The sequence below is a fragment of the Neolamprologus brichardi genome, chromosome 15, assembly GCF_056152115.1.
Source record: "Neolamprologus brichardi isolate AB-2024 chromosome 15, ASM5615211v1, whole genome shotgun sequence".
Taxonomy (NCBI): Eukaryota; Metazoa; Chordata; class Actinopteri; order Cichliformes; family Cichlidae; genus Neolamprologus; species Neolamprologus brichardi.
In genome coordinates, this window is record NC_142118.1 from 16,188,677 (window position 1) to 16,209,965 (window position 21,289).

Consider the following 21,289-nt stretch of genomic DNA (forward strand, 5'->3'; position numbering starts at 1 on the left):
GTTTAGTGCCTCAAATAGCAGCTAAACAGTTGAAATTTAGCATTTCAGTTGATCAATCTACTGTTTGACAAGGTCTTGTCATAAATGGTCTCCATTCTTAAAAAAAAGAAAAAAAGAAATTGAGTAGAGTCCAATATTTTAGCACTTTCACACGCCGAAGGAAATGCTGATCAGTGACCACAGACAGACAGCTAAAGGATAAAATAGTTTATTTTATAGTCTCATAGTAAAGGTAGGCCTCAACTTGCAAGACAATTGTTGGCAGTATGTACAACATACTTGTAATTTCCATGGAATGGAACTGGACAAAGACCTACCACACTAATAATATCCTTCTAAATAGAAATTAAATGGAAACAATATACATACACACACATTTCCTAGACACGAAAATGCTTCCTTTTTTTTTTCCTTGGAGGGGGGGGGGATTCAGCAACATTGATTTTTACTGTGTAAAGCACAATACACCGACATGGACTTCTTTTGCTTCCCTGTACTGCAGGAGACGGGGGCTACTTTTTCAGATTCAAAACCTAGTTCATAACCTTGAAGAAAACTACATGTGACAAAATCAGCATCATCTCATGACTCGTGTGATCACTAAAGAAATGCATAACATACTGTTTGAACTTGAAAACATCCAATTAATGCTTTTTTGAAATATATAAAATGAGATGCCTAATGTATTCAGCCACCTAAAGTCATCCACTACTTCAAGCTAAAGGACAAAATACGATATAAGTTCAGGAATATTCTCCTTCAAAACATCAATTTCAACAGAACAGGTTTCTCTCTCTTTTCTTTTTTTTAATCATCTTGTGTTGACAAGCGTGTACTGCAGGAAACGTCTGCAATCCAGTGGGGCTGAGGTGGGTTATCACTTTTAACATTTGCTCCGAGCATCTTCACATTCTTTACCGGAAAAAAAAGAAAGCTACAAATGTTTTATTCATTTTTAAAAAGGTAAATCTTTCCAGAACATTTTTTATCTAGGTGTGTGTGTAAATTCTAAACAACAAAAACAAAAAAATACATAACATAGCAGTGCTTGAAAGAGTACACCTGGCTCATCCTTCCTCCCAAAGGAAAAAAGATAACTTGGGGGAGGAGGAGGAGCTTTACTGAGGGTACACACACACACAAAAGAGCATCAAGTCCTTACGTAGCCAAGCTGCCTCTTTTTAGGATTTGGATTGATGTTGCTAAAGAAGGGGAGGATACCAATGATGGAGAACAAAAATCAACAAAGAAAGAGGGGTGGAGGAGGAGGGGAACCTGAAGCTCTCTAGGTGGATTGAAGCAGTTGTCTTTCACCCTGCTTACAACCTCTCTCCCGTGGGTGGAGACTGGCTGGAGAGAGACGATTGTGGCGGCTGTTGTGAGGAGATTTGATGGCAACGAGTCTCCAGTGCGAGCCCACCCAGAGACGGAGGAGAGAGGATGACGAGGGAGGCCGAGGTGGTCGTTGGCATGAAGGTAGGAGAGGTTGGTGAGCCTCGAGAGCTTTGAAGGCCGTCTCCCCTCTCGCCCTCCGCTGTGCTCCGCTGCCTCGACCACACCTATTTTTTTCCTTTTTTTCTTTTTTCTTTTTAAGACGCTCGGCTCTCTAGCTGGCCTCCACGCGCACCTTCTTCCTGGTGGGTGGCTCTTCTGCCTCCGACTCCGAGCTGGAGTCGGAGCCGCCGTCGAAAGCCGACACGGCGCTGCCTTTGGGGTTGGTGTACAGGCTGCTGTCAGACGAGGAATAGTTGGCCTGGAGCTGAGCTGAGCCCTTCACTTTCTCCAGAGCGCGGACTGCGTGGACACAAAGGAACAGAGAACTCAAAATTACTGAAGAAACGATTGGTCTGAGGAAACACTGCTGATCATAATTCTCTGCTTTTATAAGCTGGACAGAAACCTGATTAGGATGCATTCAAAGCACTAACAGGTTACTTTCAGCGCGAGATCTTGAAGTAATTAAACAGATTTCAAACAGTCAAACTTAAGAGCGGATCTGAATCCTGGGGCCAGAATCGCCCCAGCAAAGATACCAATCTGGATGGCATTAGAAATTGTGAAGGAGGGCATTTACTTTGGACTTTTATCTGCAGTTTCATGAGTTTAACAACTTCTCTTATTGGCAAATAGCTCTACTGTGGCTATTCATACTACACCAAAGTAACAAAGTAGTAAATCAACTATTAGATGACAAAAAAGTTACAGCACAAAATTCTGTAGTTAAACCTTTTTAGACTGACAGAAAGGGCAGCTTCTTTGGGCCGGCCCACTCAACATTAAATTGGGTTGTTTGTGGCCCACAATGTCACATGAGCTTAATCAAACTGCTTTAAAGCCTGAAACTGGACTGTTTATTGAGCCTTCTAACAAACAAACAAAAAACCCCTTAATTTTACATATATTATCTTATTTCTATCAGTTTTGCTACAGCTGGCATTTTTGTGCAATCTAATGCTTAAAAGGGGGGAAGGGAAAAAAATCAGAGTGATGACGCAGAGGTCTCACAAAATTTTAACCTCCTGAGACCTTGCATCCTTATGTGGGAACACTGCACTAAGGATTTTCTGTATCTTACACTTAACTCTGCTCAATGAAGCGTATTATACTTTGTTAAAAAATGGTGACTTATTGTATTATAGTGTAAAATTAAGCCAATGCAACCATTTTTGGCTCAGTTATCAGGAGGGTTTAAGACTTTAAGAAACAAACGTGATCCATGTACATATGGACAACACCCTCATTTTGCACAAGAGTGTATTAATGCACCATGTCTAAGCTACACCTTTCATTGAGTTTTGGAGGATTTTAGGGACATCAGAGACCAGAACATGATGGTCCAAATTTGCTCAAGGTCTAAACAATGACAATATTTAGACCTTTGTCTCTCCAAAGTCTCTGAGAAAGCTTATGTGCTCAACAGTTAAAACCATTTTTGTCTCTTGGATTCTCCAGTAATGCTTGGTACAAAATGCACATTTGTAGGTCCTTTTGCGTTTTATGTTGAAAATCAATCTTGTTTCCATCATTCTGAGCTTTGCCAGGTTTGTCTAATCCTTCACTCTGGTTTTAGTAACCACCATCTTCGTTTACATGACTGTTAAGAATGAGCTTACTGGAGAAAGCCGATTGTAACCTGGTTACTGAGGAGCGTGGAAATATTAGCCTTAGAGCAACCTCGGCCCTGGACGTAAAAATAGACAAGCACATCTCATACATAAACTTTAGAAACATGAGGGAGAGACGTTAGAGGGGCCATTCTCTTTTAGGTGATTACATGGAGGTACAAGGAGGCATGTTATTAAACGCTCAAACATAATGATAAAATGTTGTATTTCCCCCATGTAGTTGCAGATGATCCTATAGTAAATTTAGAACAGAAAAGGGGGCAGACTTGTTCTTTTTCTAAAAAAGAAAATCTGTTAATGCGTAAAGAGCAGTGTGTTCTAAAACTATACTACACACACACACGCACACACACGCACGCACACACACGCACGCACACACTCCTTTATTGCCAAAACATTCAAACAAACATTTATTGTTCGGTCGTCCACGCTTGCACATATCAGGTGGAAAACCTCACAGCAGACCGAAACTAGTATTAATCAGCCCGCCTCTCCCCGATAAGAATTGTTACCTTGTTGCTCAAGCAGTGCGTTCTGCCTCTTCAGGTCGTCGATGTCCTGCTGGTGTGTGTGGTTTTTCCGCCTCATGTACTGAATGTACTCTGTGGCTTTGTCTAGGATTTGAGCTCGAGACGCCTGTTTGGTAGACTGCTGTTAGTGACACATGCAAAAATTGAAGCAATGACGCAAGTATACAGAGTCTTTATCACATTTCTAACACAGTAACTCTAACCCCTACCATGATGCTACGCAGACTGGCCCCAGAGAGCAGCACACTGCAGACTCAAACCACTGCAGGACACTACAGGGTATCTGAGACAGCAGTGCATTTCTCTACCTAGCTTGCCTTCTTTTAACCCCCTGAAATCTGCTAGCACTTCAGTCTGGCATGCATAAGCTTTGTCATACCCCTGACAAGTTACGGTCAGAGGCCTCTCCTCGATTACAGCAGACAACAAACACTGCAGCAGCAACCAGCTCAGATTACAGCTTTGCCATCATGCCTGCCTGGTGTCTGTCAGCTACTTGACCTGTACAAATTATGGCTGGGTATCACAGATTTTTAAAAAAATCATTTAAAGGCTCCAAAACAAGTCTAATTTAAATTAAAGTGACTGTGACAGCGAGAGGTGTCCACCATAGAGAATGTGATACAATCCGTTGCTAGGGAAAAGTGAAAAGTGCCAGATGTGTATGAGTGTCAAAGAAGGTGCTGAACCAAACCAAAGTTGCCTGCAGGTTTTTCTTGTGCAAACACTCGCTAACCAGACAGGACAACTGGAGAAAGTGCAACACTCACTGGAAATGAGAACGCTTCCCTTAAAAGTAAAAGCTGTGGTGCAGAACTGAAGCAAACATGTTTTTCATTGAATGCCAATTATGTGTTTCCTGCTTGTGTCACAACAGCTCGGAGAGTAGCTGGACCATATTTGTAGACAACTCCATCACTTCCAACAACCGCAACAATATGCTAGCGATCAAAGCAATCACAAGGCCAAATGGTCAGGGAACAACCTAGCAACAGGTGAGTCACTGGCCGGTCTGTAGGCCTGCGTGCCTGGGTCTTTAGCAATTATTTTCCTAGCAACTGCAATCAAACCTCCGGCAACCAGTTGGGCAATATGTATCCTTCACAACAGGCAGTTACCAGATGGTCACTGACCACTCTAAGCCCAAGGCCTTATTCAGTTGATCTTTTATTGCCACACATCCAAAACTGGCAATAAGTTAATTTCACGTGGCTAGCAATGGCACGTTTACAAAACTTCAATTAAGGTCATGCGTTACAAAGAACACGCCACTGGAAATAAATTTAAGTATATTTGGGATTTAAGCTTTATTTAACCGTCTATACTGAGGCCACTATGTAGTTTATTCAAGTTGACGTATCTGCACTGCAATTTTGCCACTCGAATAGCACTTGTGAGTGGAACTTCTCTCCTCAAGTTGAGCTGCTCTCTTCCCATCAGTTTGGCAGATAGAGACACAAGAAGTGCTCGTCAGAAATGCACAGATGGAAACGGCACCAATCGCAGTCATTGCGCAATGCAATGAAATGCAGTTACCTTTGTAGGGCGATGCATGTCTGGTCATGAGGTTTCATAGGATTTTGCAGTTACAACGTACCGACAGCATAAATTTAATGCAAACATTTAAACTCTACATTACTCTAATTGATAAAGGTAAGCCAAGTAGTATGGATAAATATATGTGGACATTTTCCTCTGCCTCAGAAGGTTAACACTGCTAACTGGACCTTCACCCCATCCACAGATGTGTTGCTGTCAGCGGAGGCAAAAAATGTCCATCAGATATATCCTACAGATGATACGGATGTCCCCAACTACTAATTTCATAACCGCTTTAATGCCTTTGCAGGTGAAACACTGAGTTAAAGGGGATACGAGTTGATTTCAGCTCCTTACCCTGCAACAAAACACATTTGGGCAGACACACAACCCAAATATCTCCAAGTCTGATGGCAGTAAAGCTGCTCTTGGTTAGCGCTTCAGCAGCTCTACTGCTGAATTACAGCTCACCCCAAGAAACTCAGAAGCACAGGCTTTAAACCTTACTTCAACTCAAAGGCAGAAGTGGACTGACATTTAAGGAAAAGGCGTGTTTCTTCTTTCCCAAAAAGCAGTTAATCAATGGAAAATTAGAATTTAGACTGAGGATCAAGTCTAACAGTCAGGAAACAATAAGAGTGTGGCACCACCAGCCTTCCTTCCTTCTAGATTATAGGCTCAACATGCTTGCACTGACTGCACTTTCCAACGCTCAACTATTTAACACGTCCGCATATTCTAAAGCAGCCAACATACTAGTGTTCATTATCTTGATCAAAACACTGCTTGAAAGAATTTTCCATGATACAATCTATCACATTTTTTTACTCTGCTTGTTTACGACATACATTACGGCCATTAGTGCAGGGGAGGGGGAGCTGTTGGATAAGAAAAAAAACAAACACTACTCAAGCCAAAATACCAACAAAAAACAGAAAAAAGATCAGAATTACAGTCAAAACACTGCAATCTTCTGTTTAACACTAGAAGGCCAGAACCACTAGGAAGGTGAAAACGATGCTTAATCATTAAAAGGGTTTGTTTATTTTATAATTCGTTCCATATTTAAAGAGTTAAGCCTTCTGGTTAATCTGCCTGTTTATGATCAGCACATTGGTGCAAGTGATATGCCATAAACAACCTCATAACCATTTATGCTAGTGATCGAGCCACACTGATCTCAAAGAAGGTTCACAACTCCCAATCCGTAACTGAACAGGGGAAGTCCATATTCCTATTTTTTTTTTTTTTACGTTAATGCAAGTTTAAGGTCTAAAAATGGGCAAAATGTTTATTATTGGGAACTGTGACCAAAGACTGTGAACCTGCCTAAACCACAACAGACTGTCACTTGGTAATCTTTGAAACACAGACTCAGAACCACAAAAGTACACTGATTTGATACCCAGCCATAACTTGTTTTGTTGTTTTAATCGATAGCTAAACAGCCATGTGGTGATTCGGACTGAGATAAATATAGCCGAGCATCTTATCAGGCCATTTTGCACCGTGTGTTTCCTGAACTGAAATAGAACCCTTGTGCAGCCAGTTGCTGAACCCACTCTAGAAATTCTCAACGTCAATGATGTCAAAACAGGAAGAGAGCAACAAAATGTCCTCATAATAACTTCCCAATGCTGCTCCAAGTACTTAGACTGCATCACTGCCTTCCTGTTGCCAGTCTGCACCCTTCTACCATTTACCCTCCACTAATCAGCTGCCCAATCAATGCCCTCCACATGAAGCAACAAAACATCTACATCTCTGAACATCTACATGCTGTTTTCTAAACATCATAAACAGTAAAATTCACATTTTAGCATAGACATGACACAATAACAATTCATTCAAATTCAAATATTTTTTTATACATGAGTGTGTAGTTGGCATTTGTGTGGTAGGCAGACTTACAGGCTGAGTGTTACCAACCTTTTCTCCCTGCAGGGAGGGTACCGAGTCCCGGAGGCTGTGAAAGCTGTCTTTGATGTGGTCCCTACGCTTGCGCTCCAGCGCATTGTGGTGTGCCCGTTTGTCTGCCTGCAATGACAAGAGTCACAGGGCCTTGAGCCAGGCAGCAGAGCAGCGTGGGTAGAGGGACAGCGGGTGTCCAGCCGTCCCAGTCAAACGTTCACAAGCCGCTCTGCTGCCAAGTCGCACTCTGCAGTAAAACACTGCTTTGTGCTTTTAATTCAGTGCAGCCATCATTATTATTAACCAACCATTACAGAGGAGGAGGACTCGTTTAAGATGTAGTTAATATCCCCAGTAAGGCATCAAAATTCGTTTGTCTTCAATCTATAATAAAAAACTGAGAATGCTAGTCACACATTTTTAAGGCCATCTTCAAACTGCTCAACAGCCTCAACCTGTAAAAATGCATTTTACCATTAAAGATGTAAATCTTCTCCTTTTCACTAACTTCAAAATTTGTGAAACATAACCCTCATTTCTTCTTTTTTAATATCCACACACTTATCTTGTCATTTTAAAGAAATTCATATTAAAACAGGGACTGCAGTTCACTGAAACTCATGCAAATATTATCGCTCTGTAATCCACAAGATAAAGGTTTTAACCTCACAGTCCTCAACGGATTTCAATATCAGCAGCCGATATGACAGATTCTACATAGAAGGCCAGATCTTAGTGTAGACCGTCATTACTCTGATATTTTACCCAAATTTAAATATGACCAAAGGTGAGAAAACTTTACTTTTTAACTAAACACAAGGAAAATATAACATATTTAAAACACAAAATGCTTAAATTTATTAGACCAATAGTCATAAAAACAATCAAGCTAATATTTTAGAAATAATCCAAAACTTGTTTAAATCTAAAAAATTATATTGGTATTTATTACACAAACTGCATTTGTGTTTTTTAATACCTGCATTTATGCCGGCACACTGTACTCATCTGAGAAGTCCGAAATTAAGAACATCAGTCAACCACAGAAATCTAAATAAATAACTTTAAATTGTGCATATTGGTGGATTAACAATCACAGAAACGTGAAAAATTATTTTGGTAATCACCAATAGTGTTAATCTAGTGTGGCATAAACCTTACATTGGATAGTGGTCTAATAAATTTGCCAAGCACTGTAGATGCATTATTACATCTTAACATGCTAACAATGAAATGCTACTTCCAGCTCCCTCTTCATCCGCTGCGAAACTCTATTGTCTAAAATAGACCAAAATACGGAGAAATCTCTAAATTTGAACATGAAAACTAGTCACTGCAAACATGATGACAAATAATAGTGTCGGCTAACTCCCTGATGAGAAAGTAAACAGTTCAGCCGTCATGAACAGAAGTTGTTTTGCTCTCCAGCCGTTGGCTTGCTAAACCCTTTATGGGGTTTGGCTTTTCACCGTAAATTTGAGGTTAATTTTAGGCTGCTGTATGAACTAAAATACAACATTTTTCATGTCTTTTGTCAAATCAAATAACTAGCTTAACTATAACAACCCAACACTATTAACAAACACCAACTAAAAACAGGCACATAACTAGCTGTTAATTTAAAACCACACATCTGAACTCCAATTAAACTCGAGGCATAAGACAGCTGCCATTAGCACATGACCAGAGCACTAATCAGCATGTAGTTCGGCCTGTTTTTAGGCCAAACAATTACAGCCTCCAATCAAATCTGACTCCTGACTAATCCATGCTGTCACCAGGCTAAGCCCAACACCCAATAAGAGCCTCCAAAATCATCTGTTCATCCACCATCACACAGCTTCAGCAAAGCACGAGATGTGACTAAAATATTAGCAATGAAAACAGAACAATATTTGTGGTCACGCCACAGTTTCAGGCAAAGAGAAGAGACAGAAGTCAGGTGACCTTGTGTCATCCGACTCATTTTGTCCATGGATTACAACAAAAGCCAAAGTGGCCACGAGTGAGACGAAGAGCAGGTTAAGACAAGCCTTTCGCTGTGATCTCGGTGGGTGTAAAGCGTGACTCAAGTAATACTTTAAGCAAGTAAACATCCTGCTGAAGGTCTTAGCAAGAAGATAAATGCTGCAGAGCATGAACACATCCTAGACACCCTGAGTGTCACTGAAACTGAAACTTTAATTTAAAAAAACCCAAACAAAAGCCCACATATATACCCTTAAAGCTACCCACAATGCATATCATGTGACTCAGTGGCAGCTGCTCCTACAGTGTGTTGCATAAAACAGAGACCAACCAGAAAGGAGAAAAAACCACCAGGACCATGTGCCTCATTGTGCCAAGCACTCCCTCCATTAATCCTTCCATGAACAAACACATGACTGCTATTGATGGCATGTGCAATTACCAGTCTGGTGGCTGTATCTATGGATGCTTCAGCGACGAGACAATAGATACAGAAAGTGCATGTGGTTGACTTTCTCGTTCAACGGCAATGAGGGGAAGACTATTATGTTCAGCATATTAACAGGAGTAAAGCCCAGAGTATGTTAGCATTCATTTCTTATAGAATTCCTGCCTGTTAAAAGCAAGCGGTGACTTACAGACAAGCTATTTAAAACACTGGAACTGCTTTAAATACAGTTACCAATCAATGTTGGCCATTAGGTTTACTTTCCCTTTTGTAAATGTACAGTTTATTTGGCTAAACTCAGAGCTGGATGATAAAAACGACAAAAGAAATGCCCATGAATAAAGTTTTGCTCAATATAAATACAAGATATGGTCAACATAAAACTGACAAACCTTATTCCAGCATGTTTTGACAGATAAGACAAAAGACCAATGATAATGAGAATACAGAGCCACGTCAGCATAGGCTGACATAGAAGGTGTAGCCAGTAGCACCACATATGCTAGTGTTTGGGCTACAGCAGTACACGTGAGTGTGACTGAGATAAAACAAAATAAAAAGTTTAACGAAGACTCGCGGCACAAGACTTAAGCTACGAGGACTTTGCTGAATGGAAGCGTCCGATAACAAGACACGATGCCAGTAAGCACAGTCGATAATGTTGAATTAAAGGAACTGACCATTAACATTTCTCGTACTTTCAAAGCTGTAAATGGACTGTAGAGCGACGGCTGGACAGCTGTGTCATTCTTCGCCACCACACTGGCTTTGTGGTCAAGTTGCACATCAGATTCATATGAGCGTCACTGCCCACTTTGTTGAGATGGGACTTTGCTTCTTATTCGAAAAAGAAAGTGTACTTTATTGATCCCCGTGGGGAAATTCCTCTCTGCATTTAACCCATTCACTCAGTGAAGCAGTGGGCAGCCATTGGGCGCCCGGGGAGCAGTGTGTAGGGACGGTACCTTGCTCAGGGGTACCTCAGGGTAGCTGTTCAGGGGAATACAACCCGTTCCTCTGCTTCAGGGAACAGACGTTATAGACATAACTGTTCACTTGTGCCTTGGAGCACAAGTGGCCCTAAACTATCTGAATGTTCTCCTTTGCCTGCATTTGAAAAGTTCTTGAATTTGTACAGACAGTCTGAATCTATACAAAAAAAATACACTTAGTTTTTTTTAATATCGGATTAATATCTAGGTTATATTTATTTGGAACGGACCAAAGATTTCACTTTTCCATTTGTGTTTGTGTTCTTGGTTGTATATCTTGGTATGAAAAAGAACCTCTAAGCTTGACTGAAATTGTGAGTCCATTTATAGCACGATTTATATTTCAGACTGATAAGAAAGAAATTGTTTTATGACTTTCTTTCCCCATATCACCCAGCCCTAGTTAAACCTCACAATAAACTCCAATCCAATAATTCCATAAAGCTGCTTTTGTTTCCTCATTTCTTTCCATTCGTTTAAAATGAGCAAAAATAAGCTTCACAGGCGGATTTTGACAGACCTGTCACGCTTCTTCAAAGTCTTTGTTCACTGTTTAGTGCTGATTTGAACAAAGTTCCACCACAGATATATATTTTGGTGCCTTTAAGTTACTCTTTGGCAATGTAAGTCGCACTCTCAGGAGGATGTTGAATATTTACAAAAACCATCAGAATTTGAATTTATAATAAATGTTTTAAAAACATATAAATGTTAAATGTTCATGAAAAGTTTCATTGCACCAGTTAAAGAGGAGACAGGGTACAAAGACATTTAAAACCACTGTAGTTTAAAACAGTTTCAAGGTCTGCAGTTGTGACTTATAATAAGTATAAAATGTAAGTACTTTTTTTAAGGGAAAAGTGGTTCTGTTTTAGACAGTAAATATCACATTAGTAAGGATAAGGTTAGTCATTTCATGAAAAATTTGTTCATTGATTTATTAATACCACCCACCTCATGACCTCAGAGGTAAATGATTTTTAGTGGTACACCAACTTCAGTCTGTTTAACTGAGGCAAGATTTTACCTTCAGCCTATGAATATTTTATATAATTTAATATTTTTACAAGCCCCAAAGCAAAAAACACAAAACAACCGTATCTGAGAAGGTCTAGAGGAAATGCAATTATTTAGATTTATATGAAATGACCCAGCTGTCTGCACTATACATGCTCTAACCTACATAATTATAATTTATATTGAACACTAATCTAATGACAATTAGCGGTTAATATGAAACTGCTTTTTTACATTACAAAATTTTATTAATCTGAGTACCAGTGAGGGTACTTTTTACTACTGTTAAATGTGTCTTTGGGAAAAGAAAAGAAAAAAACCATCTGAAATTCTGTTTGTTCTTGTTGTTTCTTTTGAAGGCAAAAAAAGAGTGAAAATAAGCTGACAGAAATGCTTGTTTTGGGAAAATTAAACAATATAATTGCCCCCAAATATCAAGATGTGACCCCACAGTACCGACAGAAAAATAAGGAATCATGCCTCTTTCTGGGAGCAGAATAAAGGACAGACACCACACCCTTTACATAAAATATCCACAAGATCTCCACGTATGTACTGTCACGTAACCTGACGTACCTTTCAACAAGTCTGTTCCTTCAGAGAGCCAGGACTGCAGCAATGTTTCCTTCATTTCTGACTTGTGTAGGAAATTTTAATTCCAAGTGAATCTACTTTAAAGGTTACATCATGCACATAATTACATTTAACTAGGTCACCAACACTAAACAGCTGCTATAAACACAGCAGTATCTGCATGGTCAAGCTACCTTGTTGAGCACATCAGGCTCCACAAAAAGCAGGTGTCCTATTACCTGCTTGCAACCATTATCACTTCACTGTAAAGCTGATACGTTCTGCTGGCGGCCTACGCCAGCTGAGCTTCTCCTCCGTTCTATTCATACCTGATCATGAGACATTACATAACACCACCAGGTGCCTAGCTGCTGCTTCCTGGCCATTCCTTGACCAACTCACCTTCCCCGCACGAAAGCCTACGCTGCTGTCAAAACTTTTTGCACTAGTAACCATGGAAACGGCACTAAAACAGATTCGCCAGCAAGTGAAGCAAAGTTGACGATTTTAAAAAAATGTCCTCATTAGGACATATTTAAGATGTTACAATGACAGGTTTCACTGTTCATTAGTTTATACATTTCTGTTCTTGGAGCTACAAAACAAATCACATTTTGCCCCTCGTACATTTTCTAACTATTACACACTGCATACCATACATACATTAAGTGCTTAGCAGCCCCTTTGCTCCATGACTAGACAGCGTTCAGTCTCTTATCTCACCTTCCAAGACATATCTACAGACAACAGGCCCACTTTCCACATCACTATTCACGTTTTGAGAGCTATTCAACGTCTGCCACACCGAAACCATCATTACATTTTATTCCTATCTCTGTTTGCACAGCTAAAGAGGTGAATTTAGCTTTTTGGAAACAGAAATTGCAATCTGGGAAGTGCAATCCTGAGAAAATACGAGCCACAATCTAATTAAAAAATAGATAGATAGATAAATAAATAAATAAATAACTGAGAGCATCTGAACAAGCTGACAAAAATATTCTTGGTGGTAAATTTACTTGCCTGTAGATAATTAAACCACGAAGAGAGACACCATTCTGTTCTATTACTGCTGTTTGGCAAAACAAGAAGAGGGAAACTTCTCTTTATCCTTCATAAAATAATGATATTTTTCCACACATCTGTGAGCACATCTGCCAATGTTGCAACATTTTTTATACACTTGAGACCACTTTTTTAAGCCAGCTGACAAACATCCAAAATTATGACTAAGGTAACACTTCAATAATTGTGCAAAGCACTGGTGATTTTTTTCTAAAAGCAACTTGCCAGGTTTTGCTCTAAAGCTAGCTTTTCTCTAACTGTCTGAAGCAGTAAGTCGGGGTTTTCCTGCAAATAAAATTGACTGTGTTAAATATATTTACTCTTTTTTTAAAAAAAAAATCTAGTTTAAATTCAACCCCCAGAAACAGAAAAATGCATAAACTTCTTGTAAGCAAGGCAACCATAAGGAGACCAATGGGACTTGCTTGCATAATCAACCCCGAAAGGCCCATTTCAAGCAAGAAGAAAAATACTCCTACTGTTCAGCAGAAAACAAAATATTTTCTGTATGCATGTATAAACTAGACAACACAAGCAGAACATTAAAGTCAGTATTGATCAAAAAATAAAGAGAGAACTGCCTCAGGTCTGTTGGGGGGAACCAGCAAAAAGGCTATTTTCTAATCTTTATATCACTTCATGTTAACACTAATATTTCCTAAACAGCTCTTCCGCATTTTAATTGTAGTTATTTGACAGGCGGGGAAACATGGTGTTTTTGTGTGCACCAACCAAATCGTGCAGGGTGTTTTTTTCCCCCTAGCTTGTATGCATGCAGCTATACGTCATTCATTTAGGCTGCCAGCCTTTTCGTTGCCTGTAGAGAGAAGATGGCTCTAATCACCGTCTGCAATACAGGAAAACATCCCGCTGCACCCTTTCCTGACACCAAGCCCTGTCCGAGGAGATGCAGCAGCCTCTCTACCCGTTACCCCCCCCACTGCATCTGCATCATGGATGCAGAACAAAATGTAAACGCGCTCTCTTTACTAAGATGACCTACATGTGTGATATGCAAACCTGATTGTGAGCGGAATCCCCGCGGAGGGGAGCAAAAAAGCCTGGGGTGGAAGAGGGGGGGAGACGACTCAGGCCACTAACCTGCTGCTACGAAGCACAGAAGGCTTTGTGTTAACCGGAAAAAAACAACAAACACGCGCGCACACACAAAAAAAAGCCTCTGTAGGGATAAAGCTTTGGTCTAAATATAGATTTCGTGTTACAGTCTCCCTATGGTCGGGTATACACAGGATGGGGGATACCCTGCAATACACTGAAGCCGAGGATTATCGCTTCACTTGCAGACATGCATGAACAACTACACGCAAAGCAAAAAATACCGTCCACACACACATATATAAATAAATTTAAAACATACATGTGTTATCATTGAGATAACCGCACTATCACATTCTCTTTTATGACTAGCCCCCACCACCCAAATAGTGCAATCTGACTAATACACCATAATAAATAAATAAAAATCAAATAAGCAAAGTGGTGATGAATAAGTTAACTTAGCAATAATCAGAGACACATTTTTGTGTCGACAGTGGACAAATCCAGCATTACGCACCACAGAGTGATATCTCGGTGATTCTTCCTGCAAAGAAACAGAACAAAAAGTACAATTGTAGCCACAATTCTTCGTAAAGCTCCACAATCTCACTGTTTTCGCTGAAGAAAAGTAAGATAATTAATCAGATCAACAATGAGCTGATGCAAGAAAGCCTACTGTTTCTTATCATTTAGCTGGAATCCCGATAAAATTACTCAGAAGATCAGAGCTAGCCAGTTTACTGCCAGCTAGCGCTTAGCCGACGAGCTAGTTGAGCTAAAAAAAAAATTCCAGCTGGCGGAATAACATCCTTAAAAAGCAAAAAGCAGCCATACTCACGTCACTATCGACTTCGATGTCATCGTTATCACTCATTCTTCGATTAAATAGGCTAGTTTAAACGGACGGGTGGCTAAAAAAACAACATGAATCAGCTTAGCACCGAGCGGCGCTCCTATACACGGACAGCTAACAGCTCACGTTCTGTTTGGACTGAGCCGAGGTGGACTCTACGGGCTCCACGTGACTGCACTCCACACACGCAGCTGCCACACCGCTGTACACATGCGCAGAAGCAAGAGGGCTTTTGGGAAGTGTAGTCGATAGGATTGTTTTTCTTAATTTCTCAGATGCAAATTAATATTTGTGGAGCATTTTACTACAGGTAGTATTTATAAAAAATTATAATTTCCCCTAGATGAGTCAAGAAAGCATTATACAGAAAGTCTGAATACCGTGTAAATGTAAGAAGTTATTATTTCTAAACTACAATATCCAGGAGGGATTTCGCTTGTATAATACGTCACAGCGTCTTTATTTTTCTGATTTGCATTCTGGGAATTGTGGTTGGAGTCGTATTTGTATGTCAGAAGAGCTAAACGGGCCATGGCTGAGACACGTGGATTTCAAGAACATACTGAAGAAACATAAACTCTCACATGCTCAGGCCCAGCTACAGCAGCCTACAAATATACACCAATTAGGCGATTCGTTCCTAGTGTGCCTCTCCTTCATTTCTGTTTTTCTTTTTATTTCTTTTCATCTTGTTTGTGTTTTATGTGATTCGTTTTCTTTTTAGGGATCATGAGTCTGAAATAAAGATTGACTGAGTCCAGTCCAAAAACTATAACTTGTGTTGTTTTCTTAGTATTTTTAAAAGGATAAAAACAATAAAATATCATTGGGTTATTACTTGGGATACACAAAATAATGTTAATGATTCAATTGATAAACTAAAATTTAAGAAAAAACAAACAAACAAACAGACCTTTCTGTAATGCTAGTGGAATAAATGCAAATAGGAGCTGGTCTCTGCACAAATAATAGCAAGAGTAAGAGCAATAATCTGCTCTAGTGCTTCCTTTTTTCACTAAATTGTGCTGTAGATAAGGAGCTTACAGTGTGGATTATTCTGCACTGCAACAGTGAATCAGTAATTTTTTATTTATTTTTTATGGCTGGGAGAAGCCTCCTCCGTTCCCCCACCAGCAGGTCAAGAGACCACATCAGCTGCAGGCAACATCCTGTTTGCTTTCCCTGCTGCTTTACACCTGCACTGACCTTCATCCTTCTGTCAAGCCAGTCTGGATCATCTGCCTCTTCTATTTCTTGTATACTCCGCCAGTTTTGGGCCCCATCTACAATTTTCTTGAATCTTATTGTATGTCCTGCACCAGGATGGCCCAACAGGGTCACCCAGAAATATGGTCAGTAACAGCATACCCGTTTTTAATAGAAGACAACACAATAAGGCCAGGCTTTAATAATGCATCTGCTGCAGTTAAGCCTCTCTGTCTTCATGCATGACAGCAAGAAGCCATCAAGCTGTGTATGTGCACCAAAATTGAATTTAAATTACCTCGAGGGATGGGTTATGTTATAGAATAATAAGATGATGAAGTAGATATAGCAAAAGTCAAAATTTTCTGCTGTCTTGCCACACCCTTAATACTGTTTCTCACAGGCCTGAGCTGAGTTATGAAGTGTGGAGCACCATTACAGTTCACAGTGTTCAGGCTGCAGGAAGGTAGAGACACTAATTAACTATAGAAGAAGCAAAAACTAGTAAAATCCAGGTATAAGGAAGACTTGGCTGTAATTACAGCTAGAAAGGCTGATCTGTCCAGACTGAGCCACCTTCCCCTCCCCCCCGTGTCCTTACAAGATTGGCCTGCTAAACCATTAAAATGCCCTCCTTTTGTCCCCTTGCAGCGTACTGGCATACTGGAAGAGCCCCAGTATGCAGACACCATTAGAGATTTTTTTTGTCCTTCTTGCCATTGTTGTTGGTGCATCACTTATGAAAAGGAGGAATGGGGGAGCACTGCAGTGCCAGATAAATGCTAGAAAAGTTTCACTACATCCTTAAACTGTCTTAGATGATATTATTGTAGATTATTCTTATAAATTTTAATCAATAAATCAGTTAACTATACACTATCAGTGTTAATCTAAATGGAGCAAATGAAATACAGTATACTAATGTAATATGAAACCTGACTGTACTTAAAAATAATCCAAACTCATTTCCTGAACCCCCCCCCCCCAAAAAAAAACCATAAAAGTAAATAAATAAGAGTAAGTAATGTCATCCACAGAGAGATAAGCATGTTTATCTCAACTGCGCAGCAGGGTTATCAATTTTTATGATAAATACAAACTGGAAGAGAGTGCTGTCAATTGCAATGGCCAGCACTGTTGGATGAGCACATGGGAGGAACATTGTAATTAAATCATCAACAGCTGCAGCAATAAAGTGTGATACACATCAGTGAAATGATAATTATGATCCAATGATTCAGTTACGAGCCCCTCAGTACTTCTATGACCTGCTGCACCCATATACACAGTCTCACATGCTATGGTCCTCAGCTATGGGGCTGCTTTCTGTCCCTCCAACCCTATTTTATTTATGTATTTTTGTTTATTTGAACTATTTTTCAATAGATATACAAATATAAGTTATTATTACAATAATATGATGTTAAGATTAAATATATTGTGGGCTATTGAAATACTTGAGATACTCAGGACTGCACAAGTGCATTAATCTCATGTTCAATGTTTTCTCCATGTTTTCTACCTAAATGTTATTTATGATTGCATATTCTGATTTTCTGTTTTCAATTCCAATTTCATAGGCATTAATGTACCCCAGTACCATCAGAGATACGGACTCTTGAACTGAGCACTGATAACAAATTAGACAGTTTTTCTTCTCTTTAGTTGAAAGGACATGGTGTCCACATTTTTTTATGTGGAAAACATTTTTGCATCATATTCACATATTCATAGCCGTTATTCTTGTTCTTTTTTGGGTAAACATTGGCAACGTTGTTTTTGGATTCTTGTAGTCCTGTCTCCCTCATGTCATCTCGTCAACAGTCCATCATAATGTTCAGTCCTTTGCTAGATTCTGTTTGCCTTGCTGGTTGGACCTACTGTATGCTAACACTCTGGCGTTTTCTTTACCTCTGGGCTTTGCACATTGTTTTCAGTCTGTATTTGAGTCCTCACTCATAACCTCGTGACATTGGGTTTTGTACTTAATACACACAGAGATTCCTCTGGAGTCTCTGAAACTTTTGATTCTTTACAGTTTTATGTGGAAGAACGTTATTATGACACAGTTTTATTTCTCTCTCCATCTCTCTAAGATGTCCTTTTTATACTCAGTTGTCTTATTGACTTGTTTTCCAGCTTTTTCTTTTTAGTCACATCCAAACGTTTTTGAGATGCTTTGCTGCCATCAAATTTAAAATGTGGTAGTATTTTTCATGAAATAATAAAATGTCTCAGTTTAAATGTGATATATTTTCCATGTTGTGTTATGAATAAAATATGGGTTTATGGGTTTATGCAGATTATTGCATTCTGGGTTTCTTTGCATTTTATACAGCATCCCAACTATTTTTGGAATTCAGGCTGTAGTATCACAAGTGTAAATTTAATAGGAACATTGTGTTTGCCATTTCGAAAAAGGACAGTTATTTCACATTATCACAGTTTCCCTCATTATGTAGAAAGCCTTTGATCAATAATTAGCCCTGCAATTATTTATAAGAATTAGCTGTTTTTGCGATCCTCATTATTGGATAACAAGATTCTTTGGAAATGTGGCAAATTATTAAAATTACATGATATTAAAAAAAGTTTGTACCATGTTAGGCTCTAGTGCCACGAGTTATTATATATTTTTATTTGGCTGGATGTCGACATACTTTTCAAATATTCTAATTACAATTAAATTTAATGCTGTGCATCATGTTATAGTAGCGAGATAGGACTTGTGTGCTGCAAAAAACAGAATAAAGATGATTATTCTGTTTTTTGCAGCAGTAACCAAAACAGAGGCCGTTTCTTCAGTGATACTAATTAGCATTTTTATCTTTCAAGCAGGTGCGTTATGACTCACTGTGCCCATCTCACAACAGAATGCAGTCTGTGCTGTATGTCAGCTGTACATCCCTTCAAGTGATTTACAGTAAATGGTGTTGACTTTTTTGGAAATGCCAATCACTGCTCTTTCTGCGTCATACTGGGACATCTTGCCAGTTTGCTTCAATGGAGTATTACTGTTTTCCAGACTTTCTTTTTTATTCCTTCTCCAGTACCTTGGATTACTGTGGCTAAAGAAGCACCTTTATCTACAGTATCTCACAGGGTCCACGTGTTTTACTTAAACATCGTTATATATATGAAATTTGTTCTATATACATATTTGAAAAATTTAATTAGTGTCTTGACTCAGATTGAATGTATCTCTCTTCTATCTACATTTTAAAATGCTTTTGTTATGATTTTTCTGTTTTCTTCACAAGCAACTGGTCCTGCAGGGTTAAGGGAAGGACGTGATTCTCACAGCGTAAAACCTGACACAATTGACACAATAGGCCTGTAGCGTTTGGCCTGTTGATCTGTTGTAGTTGTTGCTGTTTAGCAGTTATTTTGATAATAAATGCAAATGCCATCCACCCATTCTCTTCCGCTTATCCGGTTCAAGGTCATGGGGAGTTGGAGTCTATTCTAGCTTCCATAAAGCAGGAGGCCGGATACACCCGAATGTAACCCGCCAGACACAGGGCTAATGCTATATAAAAATACACTAAATGAACTAAATAAGCTAAATGTTAATGTATTATACCAAAATCTCAGCCCACACCACTTTATAAGCTACCTTTGTGTTTATGTGTGTATCTTCTTCTATTCAAATAAATAGAGCTACTCCACATGCTTCCCACAAGTCCATCGGCAACAGTGGAAACTCATCTTTATCACGACTATAACCGAAAAACACCTTAAAGCATAAAGCAGGACGTGCTGTTGTCATTTCAGAGCTACTTCCATCATTTTTGGCATGGAATTATGAGCTCTTGAAAGCCAGAGAGGAACCTGGCATGAGTATTCAGGTAACAATCTGTCAGCTGTACATAGCTTGTGATCATGTGTGGAGTTTGTACCTGGCAGATGCTAATCTGCTGGCAAGCCAGCAAGCACAAAGATATCATTGCAAGTATTTTTAGCAATAAAGCAAGCCTGCAGACTCCTAATGACTGAATCATCTGTTTGCATTTTTAATGTTCTACTTTTGATAAATTCTGACATTTTAAGCATTAAAATCCCATTTCGGGTGCATCGTTCCTCATCTAAAAGCAGAGCCTCACGGAGACCTCTTCTTTCTGTATGTTTGTTCAGCCACTCGTCATCTGTTGAGGAGATTTGTTTTTAAATATGCAACCCCCTGGATATGTTAAGATGTCGTTTCTCTGATTACAGCATTGTGTTCAGACAAAGGGCTGCAAATGACTCATTGTGGTCCATAACCAACGGGGCAAACACAAAACATCTTTGGGAATCTTCCTCAGGGATTTCCACAATGTCAACTCTTTCACAGATGTTCATCTTCAAAGACACAATGCCTCTTGCTTTAAAGGGCTAAGCCAGCAAGGACACGCAAAAAGAAAACAAAGACACTTTTTGACTTCATGAAGTTAGAGGAAGTTATTAGTTACCAGTTCATTCAGATTTATTTTTTATTTTTTACATTTTCATTGCAGAAGCTCCTGGATGAGCTTCACCTCTTGAGGTGCTGAAGTCAGTTGTGCACTAGATGGCACCTCTGGACAACCAGACGCCTCCAAAGCTCAGTCTGCATAGCCAGCAATAAGTCTGACTTGTTCCCGGTGGGTGTTGGACTCCACCAGGGCTAGTCAAGTGGCCTCCACCTGGGTGGTCTCAGAATCTCATCTCTGCTTTTCACAGATGATGTGGTTCTGTTGGCTTCATCAGGTGGTGGCTTCCAGCTCGCACTTGAGAGGTTCAAAGCGCTGGGAATGAGAATCAGCACCTCCAAGTCTGAAGCCATGGTCCTCATCTGGAAAAGGGTGGAGTGCCCACTTCAGGTCAGGGATGAGTTACTGCTCCAAGTGGAGGAGTTTAAGTATCTCGGGGTCTTGCTCACGAGTGAGGTGAGAGGGGAGCGGGAGATCAACAGACAGATTGGTGCTGTGACTGCAGTGATGTGGACACTATAGTTGTGTCCAAATTCATGGGCTGCATCCTCC

At 39.7% G+C, this 21,289-nt stretch overlaps 1 protein-coding gene across 7 annotated transcripts; it reads right to left on the reverse strand.

Annotated features, from left to right (window-relative positions):
• Positions 1–192: 192 nt before the first annotated feature.
• Positions 193–15,249, reverse strand: max (myc associated factor X). 7 transcript variants are annotated; one of them, XM_035908442.2, is made up of 5 exons: positions 15,066–15,249; positions 14,745–14,771; positions 7,106–7,231; positions 3,638–3,761; positions 193–1,794 (listed from the first exon to the last, which is right to left on the reverse strand). In XM_035908442.2, exons 1-5 carry the CDS (start codon positions 15,099–15,101, stop codon positions 1,607–1,609), a joined length of 501 nt encoding a protein of 166 aa, XP_035764335.1. In that variant the 5' UTR covers positions 15,102–15,249; the 3' UTR covers positions 193–1,606. The 7 variants fall into 7 exon arrangements, with proteins under 7 accessions (XP_035764335.1, XP_035764334.1, XP_006792728.1 ...); XM_035908441.2 differs by having other exon boundaries at positions 3,638–3,776; XM_006792665.2 differs by having other exon boundaries at positions 7,124–7,231; positions 15,066–15,248.
• Between the last annotated feature and the right edge of the window lie 6,040 nt (positions 15,250–21,289).